Here is a 12,946-nt window from a genome sequence, read left to right on the forward strand (position 1 = left end):
GAATAAATTAGAAAAAATATTTTTACAGTATTAGTCTCGTTATTTAATAGTCACGCCTTGTAAAATTTATACTAAAAAAAAATTCAACTTTAAGTTAGTTACTGAAGCCTTATACTAATAACTAACAATATTAAAATACAAAAAAATAAAATAAAATATTAGTTAAACTAAGAATTGTTAACTAATTTTTAATGAAATACGAAACATGAATTTTTATTAAACTTTGTATTTTCCAAAATTAATTAATGTTAAAAGTAAATTTTTCATTCCATTCATTGAGGCAACTGTGGAAATTCAAGCAGGTAATAAATTCATAGATAAGCAGATGCTACAGTGATTGCATTGACCCATATACAGGCAAAAGATATACCTCATAACAATAGTAAATAAATATAACCTAGAGTCGGTATAGAGTGTTTTAGTCTTATCTAATAGACAAGATTTATCTTAGTTAAGGACTATGTCTTACACTACTTGTGATTTTATTATTCATAATAAAAAGTAAAATTTTCATCATACTAATTCTTCATTAAAGCGAGGAAATTTTTATAGTAATATGTGATAACCCTCTTTTAGGTTAACATTGGGTGGTAAAATAATGCCTTTATATTTTAACCCATATTTTTGTCAAATTTCCAACACTTCACAACTTTTTTGTATGATTTTTTAACTAAAAACAATTATTTTTCCATCACTTTTTGTACAAATAACACAAACTTATTTTTAATTTTTCATTTTTTGTATATATATATATATATATAAACAAAATAGCACTACTATAACTGCACATGTTTCACTATAAATGAAAATTTTTAACTATTCCAAAATTTTTTCTAACTACTGCTTGCTATAAGTAACGTGTTCTTGCAAGAGCCAATCGCACCACAGCACGCTTTAACTGAGCCGGCCGCCGATATACGCTCTATCTCACATTTCAACCTACCCATCTTCACACTTGCATATAACATTCCGGATCACCTGGCAGGTAAAATTACAGACCATAAAATAGTCTGTACTTTTAAAATATTTTTTCTGGGTATAAATATCATTCTGTCTAAACCTCAGCATGCCTCGAATATATTTTTTCAATATTTATGAATACAATTTTTAAACGGCATGGAAAAATTTTAAACCCAACTACGTAATCTGAATTTTTTATCCATTAAATACTAAATTTGAAGGTATTAAAATTTCAAAATGCCAAGGATGTTTTTTACAAATAAAATTTTGCAAACTTAAAAATTCAAGGGTTAGCTAGGCCCCAATACCCTTCAGCCAGGTCTTTGATTTTCAATTCAAACATTACAAAAGAAGTATTTACACAAATTTTCATGTGCCTCAAATACCCACCCCCTAAAATGTTTAACATCTCTCTTAAGTTGTGTTTTACTCATGATATGCCTTTCTTTAAATATAAAATAATGAAAATTGTACTTACTTCACTTTATTAGACTCAAATGTAAGATCCCAGCCCCATACTACAAAATTACTATGAAGATACTGTAGAACAGATTCAAAGCAGAGTAACTGAGCGCAGAACACATTTGCTAAAACACTATTATCGTGATGTAAATAGACAGCTAGTAACCTCCTCTGAAAAAAAAAATCAAAGAATTAGGTAAAAAAAATAATGTAAGATAAAAAGGATGTAATAACTGTTATTCAGATGTAAGAATTTAGCATACTGTCGTTTATTAAAAGAAGTTTTGGCATTTCAGTCTTACTTCTCACCTTTTAATTTCCAGGATGTTATTCCCAGAGACATTCTGTAGTTGATCTAAGCTCAAGTGGTAAACTATCCCAATCAATTTTACTACAGTATATGGCTACTCAAAGGTGCCATCCTAGCTCATAGTGGCAGAAATTTCTTTACTGGGACTCAGGGGTTTGTAACTTGATTTCTGTAAAAAAAAAAAATCTGAACTAGTAGGCAAGGTGTCTGTCAGGTAACACCAGACCTCCTACTCCTAATATAAAAAGGGATGCACAACTATCTTTACTAAGACCCAGTATATTAATAATAAATTAACAAAGTTAAATTATATTCATGACTATTTTAAATCAGATATTCTGAATTCTCAGTATCCGTATTTGAATTTTAAATGATAAAAATCTGGAAGGATCTTATAAAGATACAATACACCAATCAGTAAACAAAATAGACCTAACTTAAGAAATATTTTCCTATTTATGGCACTAGCTTGATATATATAAAGTAAGATAACAAAACTTTTCCTCTATTTATACACAGCGCTCTCTGGCGTAGCTGAAAAAAAAATTAAATTACCTTATCTATATCATATCTATAATCACGTTTGAAACAAAATAAGCAATTTTAGGCAACAAATTTTTAAACATAACAGAAAAACTGGTAACTAAATTCACTCAAAATAAAATCCGCTCTTGTATAATACTGAGAAACATGAATGAAGATATAAATGAATTTTCTTTATGAAAATTGCATATCATCAGAAACTTTTTTTTTAAGTAAACTGTTTTAGAATTTCAAAAAGTATTGATAATGATTAATTAGAACCACCATTAAATCTGGAAACCCCAATCAAATATTAATGCCCTAAAATTAATTGATAAATGCAACAAAAATTATTTTACATAATTTTTACAAGCAGAAATTAAGAAATCATGAAAATGTTAAACTTATAAAGTGAAAAAACATACCCATAATAAGATAGACCAATAATGTGTACTCATAACTTTTCAAGAAAATAAACGGAGGTCACTAAATATACAAAATGTATTCTTAAGTATAGCTAATTTTATTTACAAAAAACAGGCTTTGGGTAAGTAATACCATCAAGGTTAAAAAAAAAAAATTATCGAGAGGGACGTAGGTATCAAGATACAATTAATTAATGGGAATGTATTTATGTAATATTCCCACCACGTATGCAAGGGGCAGAAAAAATGTTCACGCACAGCACTCCTGGAGTGAACAAAGTTTTGAGATTGTGTAGAAACATTATTGTTTTTCTGACCATTCCATGTGTTTATGTTAAATTTGAAATTCAATGTGTGGTCCAGTTTTTAAATGCTAGTAAAGTTTGCTGTGTAGAAGAAATTTACAAGCAAATAAGAGTAGTATATGTTGATGAAGTTATAAATGAGTAAACTGTCACAAAATGGCCCATTGGAAATAAATGCCAATAGATGAAACAGCAGTCTTCAGAAACTCCTTCAAAACAAAAAAAAAACTTGTAGTGAAAAATGAAATAAGACATAATGAAATAATTGACTTCTTTCATAATACTAAGCCATATTCAGCTGCTGATTAAAAATTCTGAGTGAAAAATATTCACACATCCATCTGGCTCCTAGTGATTTTGTTTCCTAGACAAATGTTTAAGCAGCAAACATTTAGGAGGTGATGGCAAGATAATAAAAGCTGTTGCTCATGACTGAAAATACCAAATGTTTTTTATTTTCTGGATGACTCCTGTATAGTGGAGATAAATAAGTACATAAAAGACTACAAGCAATGTCACTGTATCACACTATAATGACACACACCTCACAGAGTATAAACAGTTTACAGAATGTATACTATGTTTATGAATGTTGAAATGTGTTGTGTTATATTCTAAATTTAAAACCACAGTAAGTAATTATATTACAATCTTAATAAAATAATAATTCTCTAATCAAAAAAAAAGCAGGTGAATAATACTGTGTTTTTTTTAAATAAAATTGTAGATGCATAACAATTATCAACTGCAGTGATAGAACCTGTGATGGGAAAATCATAAAACTACTGTTCATATTGCATAAGTTATTTTAGTAATATTTAAAAAAAAAACATAATAAGCTCTTCTAATAAGGCTCTGTCAAAGTTTTCTGTAGCCTAAAAGTTTTAATCCCTTTAAGATTCTTTTTTTTTCTTTCTGTAGATCAATATTATCTTCTTACCTGATGTGATATAAAATTAATAATGTCTAATTTAAAAAAAATTAAATTATTAGTTGAATTTATTAAGAATCAACTTATGGAGGGATATTATCATCATTGAAGCAGCAAGAAATTCATTGCTTGTTAATTCCATGTTAATCAAGGAGCACAGAAAAAAATATTTCTGAACACTACCTCTAATAAAAAAAAAAAGTCATTGAATGTAAACAGTGATTTGATAGAAAAATTCTATCTTAGGTTGAAGAAAAATGGACTACAAAAAGTACAATGAGTAAAAAAAAGGGTTTTTTAAATAAATTAATTTTTTTGGGGGAAAAGTTCATAAACTTTTATCAGGATATTGCAGAGAAAACATTTAATTTTGGGTAGTTGCTTTTGAAATTTAAGACTTCATGGCAACTTCATAATGAAATGTTAATTTATCGCTAAACACAATACAATCAAGGAAGTTGTCATCTTCTCCAATATTTAAATGCAAAGTCAGCATGCTCAGCACAGTATCAACACATATATAAGCATTCCTTAAAAAATTCCACACTCTCATCACGCTATTGTTAGTTTGCGGCTAGTCTTCCTAACAGATATTTTAGGAGTATGCAGGAAACACTCAACACATTCAACACTTTCTTCAGTTATCCTTGGTTGGTCATCCCATACTCTTCCTCTTCCCTTTACATAGACTCTGGTCATTTCAAACTGATTATACCACTGAAAAATGTTAGTGTCACTTGGAGGATCACAATTAAACTTTCTATGGAATGCATGTTGAACTGTAACACAGTAGGTTTTCTGTTCGGGAGTTGCCATCTTTGCTGGTGATACTGTCAAGTGAAAAGATACGGAATAAAGGGAATAACCTCAGTAAAAATAACATTCAAAACCTGATTTGAGTTTTGAATGTTATTGAACAAGGACATTGAATGTTAAAGCAACAAGGACTGGATTCACAATCCCCAACTCCATCCATCTTAAAAATAAAAATAAATTTACAGCCACCATTAAATAATTAAATATCGGCTCAATAATTACAAAAACTCAGCAGCAAATGACTAATGTTCAGGATCTGCAATTATATTGGAAAAGTATGCCCCGATACCCTTGCAATCCGATCTATTGAATGCTGTTGTGAATGTGAATGTTTGTGACAAATCAGCAATTTACTTTCAGAGTTATTAATTCAATTTCCTAATGTTTTAAGGTCAGGAATTTACAAAATTATGACAGAGGAATGATTTTAAAAAAAAATTGTGGAAGAAGCATTTTAAAAATGAAGAGGGTGGACTACTTGATCACATTATCAGTAAGGATGAAACTTGGATTTTGTACATGAATGTAACGTCAAAACAACAACAATTCAAAGGCAATACTGATTTCCAAAAGCACAGTTTAAGCAAGCATCTTCTGTCCAAAAATTATAGTACTGTTTGTAGGAACAAGAAAGATATCTTATCTTGTTGGTTATTTTCTGCAATATGGAGCATGACTGACTATTATTATTGAATTGTACTGTAAAACTGTACTGAACATAGATGTGCCATTCAAAAAATCATGCTTATCTACTGGGGTTGTACTTCTGAATGATAATGCTCAACCACACCATAATATTAGATTGACTGTTCTCAGAGTGTGGATGTACGTTTGTTGCTCTTCGCACTTTAGTTTTTTTGGCAGTTTTCAGCTGTTTTCACTGTTCTCAATGGTATTGGTATGTGTGGATTAACTTGCTGAATTTGCTGGTCAAATATGTTTTGAAGTAATACTGATTTGGCCGATGGCACAATGTTTTTAATTCTTTTTATTTGTAAGTTAATAATAATTTATAGGACATATTAATATGGTGTGTTATTCAGTAGATAGTCTTGTTTATGTGAGTTACTAGTTATAATTATATATTGTGTTCCAATTTTATATTGGTGATAATTTTATTTTATTGACCAACTGTTTTTGACATTTTATTACTCCGTTTATCTTGTAAGATAAGGTGAGTGGTCAAGCAATAGGCTGAGATAGTGTTGGCTTATCTTTTAAGATTGGCTAAGATAAGTAGTAGTGCAGTGTGCTGGAAATGTTCCGTTACTGAGTATAGATTGTATATATTACAAATTTAACTATTGTGATGTTTATTAGTAGCAATCGCTGTTATCGGTAAGTGAAGCTAAAATGAATAGAAACTGTAATCATTGTGGAATTGAACTGTAATCATTTAATCAAATAAAGAAGAGATCTGCTGTGATAAAATTTGTGGTCAAACATTTCATTTTAAGTATTTAAAGTTAAATAAAGAATGTTATGATAATAGAGTAAACATTAAAAACATAAAATATTGCTGAGGTGTTGCACTGATGCTCCTATGAATAAATTATTAGAAAAAATAGATATTCTCATGAAGTATGTGTATAAAATTGAATGTACAGAAACTGGATATAAAATAAATCGATACTAACAATAGACTTATGGATAAAACTGATGATATTCAAAACCCCAGCTTAAAATGCATAATGAAATAATTGCTAATAAAGTTCACTTGCAGATCAGATAAACTGAAAAAGATAAATGAAAAATCAGAAACTAAGTTAAAGCAGGAAAAAAGAGATATATAGAAATAAAATCAACAATAAAGGAGAAAATTAATCCAGCAGTGATACCTATTCAGAGTATAATAAATGCTAGTAAAAGTAGAATTCACATTTAGTGAAAGTCAATGGATGATAAGAAAGTTAAGGAGGTGGTAAAAGAAAGAATAGGAGAAGAATGTGAAGTAATGATATGTTATGAAGGAGCTGATGATAATGATTTGGGGTGTTGATGGAAACTGTAGTGAAAGTGAAGATTTATTATTCAAGAATTCAAAAAGACAGAATGAAGTTTTAGAGGTAACTAAAATGAAACTCGTATATGTTAAGAAGAAAGAAAATAAAAGTACAAAGAGTGAATTATGATACCATTATAAAAATTGATGGTAAAAGCATTCAAGATTTATAAATAAGAACAAGACAGTTAAAAACTTAGGATGGAGACAGTATAAATTCATTGAAGTCATTGGATTGTATAGACGTTTCAAATATTCAAACATGAACATAAGGCATTAAAATGTAATAAGAAAATAGAAGAATATATTATGTGTAAAAGAGCTAATGATAATTTGAAACTAAATTTAGAATATAATCATACTGTATGGGATGAGAATTGTCCGGTGTATTTGAGGAAAACTGACATAATTCAAAAGAACATACAGTATGAATAGCAATTAATTCAGTGATAAATGACAAAATTATTTATTTACATGAACAAGGATTATTAAATTAGAGTGTGTAGAAGTATTAGTAAAAGAAACTCAACTGATGTTAGTATTATTAAGCAAAACACAACTAACAGTTGAAGTAAATGACAAAGAAATAAACACTGATAGTTATAAGATTTGCCACACTGGTTCATTGTTGTCTTATACTGGTGGAGTGGCTAAGTACATTAGGAATGACATGAGTCATAAAGTTAACAGCACATGAACTAATGAGCTCAATAACTGGATGTTTTGTATAAAATGTGAAATAAAGAATATAACTTGGATCTTTGGTTTCGTTTATCATTTGCCTAATGTTAGTGATGCAATATTTCTTCATGAACTTAATAACTTAGTAATTGGTATGACTTTTTTAGCGATGGAAAGAATGAGATATTGAAAGCAGGTTACTTTAACACTGATTTGTTAAAAAAGAATATTTATGTAGATAAGGTTAGTCATTTATTATTAAATGATTATAATTTGAAACAGGTGATCTTCAATCAACCGACAAGAATAACTAGAAACAGTAAGTCATTAATAAATTATGTTTTCACTAATAATGATAAAAACATTGAAACCAGTACTATGAATGAAAATAAAATTTCAAATCTTGAAACTATAATGATTCAATTAAAGATGAAGAATAAAAATCATCACAGAAAGATGTTTATATTTTTTCAATATGATAAGGATGACCCCTATATAAGAAATTAACTGATATTGATCAGATTACAAATAATATTAATAATCTAGCTTTGACAAGTATTTCTTAGCATTTTAAAAGATAATCTTAGTAGATGTATAGAATAAGAAGTTCATAAATTTAGTAACATGTAGCTTGGATGAATAATGATTTAATTAAAATAAGAAGACAACTACGAATTTGAGAGCAAAATTTAGTAATGAAGATAATGCTTGGAATGATTCTAAATTAATAGATAATAAATATAAAAACGAATTAAAGAAATCAAAAAATGTATGGTTCATAAAAAGATTAAAAAAGATATTTCAACAGAAATAATCAAAACGGCCAATCAAAATAAGAATAATCAAAATAAAATTTCTGAAAAAGATTAAAAGACAAGAGAAATAATCAAAAAGTGCTAAAAAAACAAAGATGCTAGCAGGCAAGAATAAACAAAATGAAATTTCTGAATTGGTTATCAATGGTGCTAAAATAAATGTAGAAGATCTGAATAATTATTTTATAAAAAGTGTGACAGAAAAATAAAGAGATGTACCAATAAAGCGTCATCAATAAATATATTATGAAATATTTTCAGCAGGGTGATAAAGAAAGAGATTTTTCATTAAAATGTCATACATAAAAGAACTTTTGAATGTAATATGAAGACTGAATAATAAAATAGATGGAGATTTAGTGAGAAAGAAGGTTTTGTTAGATGTTTTTAATCTGATAAAAAGTATTTTATTGAATATTGTTAATGAAACAATATTAGCAGGAAACATGAGATGTTCTGAAATGTTCATACTAACACCAATTAGGAAAATAAAAGGGGTTATAAGTGTGAAGAAATAAGACCAATTAATAGTACGAGTCTTATTTCAATATCTATGTGAAGAATTACAATATATTTACAGACAAACAATCAGGTTACAGGGAAAATCATTCATGTGAGACCGCATTGACTTTTGTTCTGAATCAACAAAAGCACTCTTAGATAAGAACAGTCATCAAAGCTGTACTTTTGGACTTTAAAAGACCTTTTGAGACAACTGATAGTCAATAACTGTTAAAGAAATTAAAGTTTTAGGGAGAAGGCAATGAAGCATACTGTTGGTTTGAACTGTATTTAAATAATAGAAGACAAAAAATTAAGGTGGAAAATGTGATCTCTATTGAGAAAGCTGTTAATTTAGGAGTGTCACAAGGAACTGTTTAGATTTAATGTTTTTGTTATATACATAAATGACATTAAGATAAGCGTTTCACATAGTAATGTAAAATTGTTTGCTGATTATATTTTAGTATATATAGAAGGTAATCATATATATGCAGTGTTGTAGAGAACATTTAAATATATTAATGAACTACAGTTAAATGCAAACAAAACGAAATTTATGGTATAAGATAAAAAAAAAAAAAAAACAACAGGTTTCAGTAAGAATAGAGAATCAAGATATTGAAAGAGTAGAGTATATTAATTATTTAGGAGTTATTAATGATAAGTTGAATTGACAAAAAAGTTGATCAAATACATAAAAAAATGAAAAAAAAAAAATTTGTTAGGTAAAATTAGAAATAAATTAGATTACATTCAAGCAGTTAATTTATATAAAAGTATGGTGGCACCTTATGTACACTTTTTTGCTTCAGTATTGCTTGAATGTAGTAAGAACCAAATTTACAGAATATAGATGTTACAAATAGAGCGATGAGAGTAATTTAGAAATTGGTTTACAAGTGTTAATTTAATGTTGAAGACATATTGGATGAATATTAAGCAAAGGATATTGTTCTTAAACTTATTGTTAATTTTTGGAGTAAGAAATTATGACATTCCTATGTATGGGGAGTGGGTGGGAAGTCTCTTTACACTAGTTATGAAATTATTAGGATAGATGCAGCTTACCTTCTATGGATTTAAAATGTCTATATGGACATTTTACTGTACATGAACATGGTTCCACCATGTTCAAAGTACAGCTTTATGCGCCTCCATGTCCGGTTGTTCAATCACAACAGCATTTCAGGAGGTGATCATTTCAAATGTTGACCAAACAGCGTCTTGGAGCTATTCATTGTTGACCGACATACCTGTTTGCAGATCTCTTCTTTTACAAAACCCCAGAGTGCACTATCAGCTGTGGTGAGGTCAGGACTTCTAGCTGGCCAAGGCAATGGAGGTGGTAACTCTTCTGACCCACATCCAATCCAGCGATTCAGAAAAATTTCATTGAGGTGTCTGCAGACATTCAAATGCACTAGAGCACAGTTTTGCTGAAAGATAATGATGTCAGCAATTCCTTTTGCCATTAATTCTGGAAGCAACCATTCATCAATCATTCTCAGATAACTAGGTTGATTAACTGTGCTATCGAAAAAATAAGGACTAAAGGAGATGTTCAACTGTCATCCCAGCCCAAATCATAACATGAGAAGATGGTATTTGGTTTCCTTAAAAAAATGAGAATTGTCTTTTGCCCACAAAAAACATTTCAGTTATGACAGCTTTGATAAATTGCACATTTGTCTGAGAAAATGATGTTCTTTTCGTTTGCTCTTGGAAAGTATTCCAGATATAACTGACATGCATAAACATATCGATCAAGGTCATTGTCACTTAACTCCAACTGTAGCTTGACAAAAACATTTAACTTTAAAGTCCTTTCGCAAACGGTCTTGCATTGTCAATCTTGGAATGCCTAACTCTGCAGGAACATTTGCGCATTGATTTCACTGACGATTGTTGAATTGATGCCTCTACAGTAGAGCACATTTGAGTGCTCGGCATCTCAGTGCATGATGCATCAATAACACTTCCCATAGTAAAACCCTTCTTCTCATACATCAGTAAAGTTGGCCATGATGGCAAAGATTTTCCAAAATGCACAAAGAAGCCATTCATAATGTTCTCCAATGTCTTACTGGTGTGTGGAGGACCACATACAAGCTAACCAACGGTCATTGACAGTGAACACACTCATATCCGCTATCGTTCCAAACTTGACTATGATTAAGGTCATCCCACCATGAACGAACACACTGGACAATTCCCACCACAGCTTATCCTCCCCACCTTTTCCAGCAGCAGTGAGAACTGACAGCAGAAGAGCCCTGATTTGGATTTATTACAGTGTAAAGAGGCTTCCCACCCACATAGTACTTATTGAAAGATATCAAATTTGTCGAAAATGTTTGCAGTTATTCTTGTAAGAATACAACAGATTTGAGGATTGAAAGAATGAAAAAAATAGCAATACAAAGATCATTATGTTACAATGTGTATAAATTATTTAATGGTATAACAGGAGAAGTAAAGAATGAAGTTGGTATAGTAATATTTTGAATAGTATGTAGCAATTATCCAAGGGTGAGCATTGAATAATCATGTAATATGCAAACTGAGAATTAAATTAATTTTTGTTAATGTGATAAATTATTAGCATTAGAATCTATCGGATAGTGATGATTTGATGATTTAGTGATGATAGTGATGAACATTCTACGAGTCGGAGCGTGGAATGTTAGAAGCTTAAAAAAGGTTGGTAGGCTAGAAAATTTAAAAAGGGAAATGGGTAGAACAAATGTGGATATAGTAGGAATTAGTGAGGTTCGGTGGGAAGAGGAAGGCGACTTTTGGTCAGGTGATTTTAGAGTAATTAACTCAGCATCAAATAATGGGCAGGCAGGAGTAGGTTTCGTGATGAACAAGAAGATAGGGAGGAGAGTGGAGTATTTCAAAACGCATAGCGATAGAATCATTGTAATAAGGATAAAATCAAAACCTAAACCGACAACGATTGTTAACGTCTATATGCCTACAAGCGCCCATGATGATGATGAGGTAGAGTGTGTATACGAAGAGATTGATGAAGCAATTAAACACGTAAAAGGAGATGAAAATTTAATAATAGTTGGAGATTGGAATGCAAGCATTGGAGAAGGCAAGGAAGGAAATATAGTGGGTGAATACGGGCTGGGCAAAAGGAATGAAAGAGGGGACCGACTTATAGAGTTTTGCACGAAGTATAATTTAATAATTGCCAACACCCAATTTAAAAATCATAATAGAAGAATATACACTTGGAAAAAGCCAGGCGATACTGCAAGGTATCAGATAGATTATATCATGGTTAAGCAAAGATTTAGAAATCAACTCGTTGACTGCAAAACTTACCCTGGAGCAGACATTGATAGCGACCATAATTTGGTGATAATGAAATGTAGATTGGGGTTTAAAAACCTGAAGAAAAGGTGTCAGATGAATCGGTGGAATTTAGAGAAGCTTGAGGAAGAGGAGGTAAAGAAGATTTTTGAGGAGGACATCGCAAGAGGTCTGAGTAAAAAAGATAAGGTAGAAAATGTAGAAGAAGAATGGGAGAATGTTAAAAAGGAAATTCTTAAATCAGCAGAAGCAAACTTAGGCGGAATAAAGAGAACTGGTAGAAAACCTTGGGTTTCAGACGATATATTGCAGCTGATGGATGAACGTAGAAAATATAAGAATGCTAGTGATGAAGAAAGTAAAAGGAACTATCGGCAATTAAGAAATGCTATAAACAGGAAGTGCAAACTGGTGAAAGAAGAGTGGATTAAAGAAAAGTGTTCAGAAGTGGAAAGAGAAATGAACATTGGTAAAATAGACGGAGCATACAGGAAAGTTAAGGAAAATTTTGGGGTACATAAATTAAAATGTAATAATGTGTTAAACAAAGATGGAACACCAATATATAATACGAAAGGTAAAGTCGATAGATGGGTGGAATATATTGAAGAGTTATACGGAGGAAATGAATTAGAAAATGGTGTTATAGAGGAAGAAGAGGAAGTTGAGGAGGATGAAATGGGAGAAACAATACTGAGATCTGAATTTAAGAGAGCATTAAAAGATTTAAATGGCAGAAAGGCTCCTGGAATAGACGGAATACCTGTAGAATTACTGCGCAGTGCAGGTGAGGAAGCGATTGATAGATTATACAAACTGGTGTGTAATATTTATGAAAATGGGGAATTTCCATCAGACTTCAAAAAAAGTGTTATAGTTATGATACCAA

General features: G+C 30.3%; 1 protein-coding gene across 1 annotated transcript in view; it reads right to left on the minus strand.

Annotated features, from left to right (window-relative positions):
* Positions 1 to 12,946, minus strand: part of casp (Fas associated factor casp) — a 100,995-nt gene that overhangs the window by 30,408 nt on the left and 57,641 nt on the right. Inside the window, exon 9 of the mRNA XM_075360663.1 lies at positions 1,439 to 1,593. Coding sequence (XP_075216778.1) covers positions 1,439 to 1,593 — 155 coding nt within the window. The remainder of the gene's footprint in view (positions 1 to 1,438; positions 1,594 to 12,946) is intronic.

Source organism: Lycorma delicatula, chromosome 3 (genome assembly GCF_047948215.1).
Source record: "Lycorma delicatula isolate Av1 chromosome 3, ASM4794821v1, whole genome shotgun sequence".
Taxonomy (NCBI): Eukaryota; Metazoa; Arthropoda; class Insecta; order Hemiptera; family Fulgoridae; genus Lycorma; species Lycorma delicatula.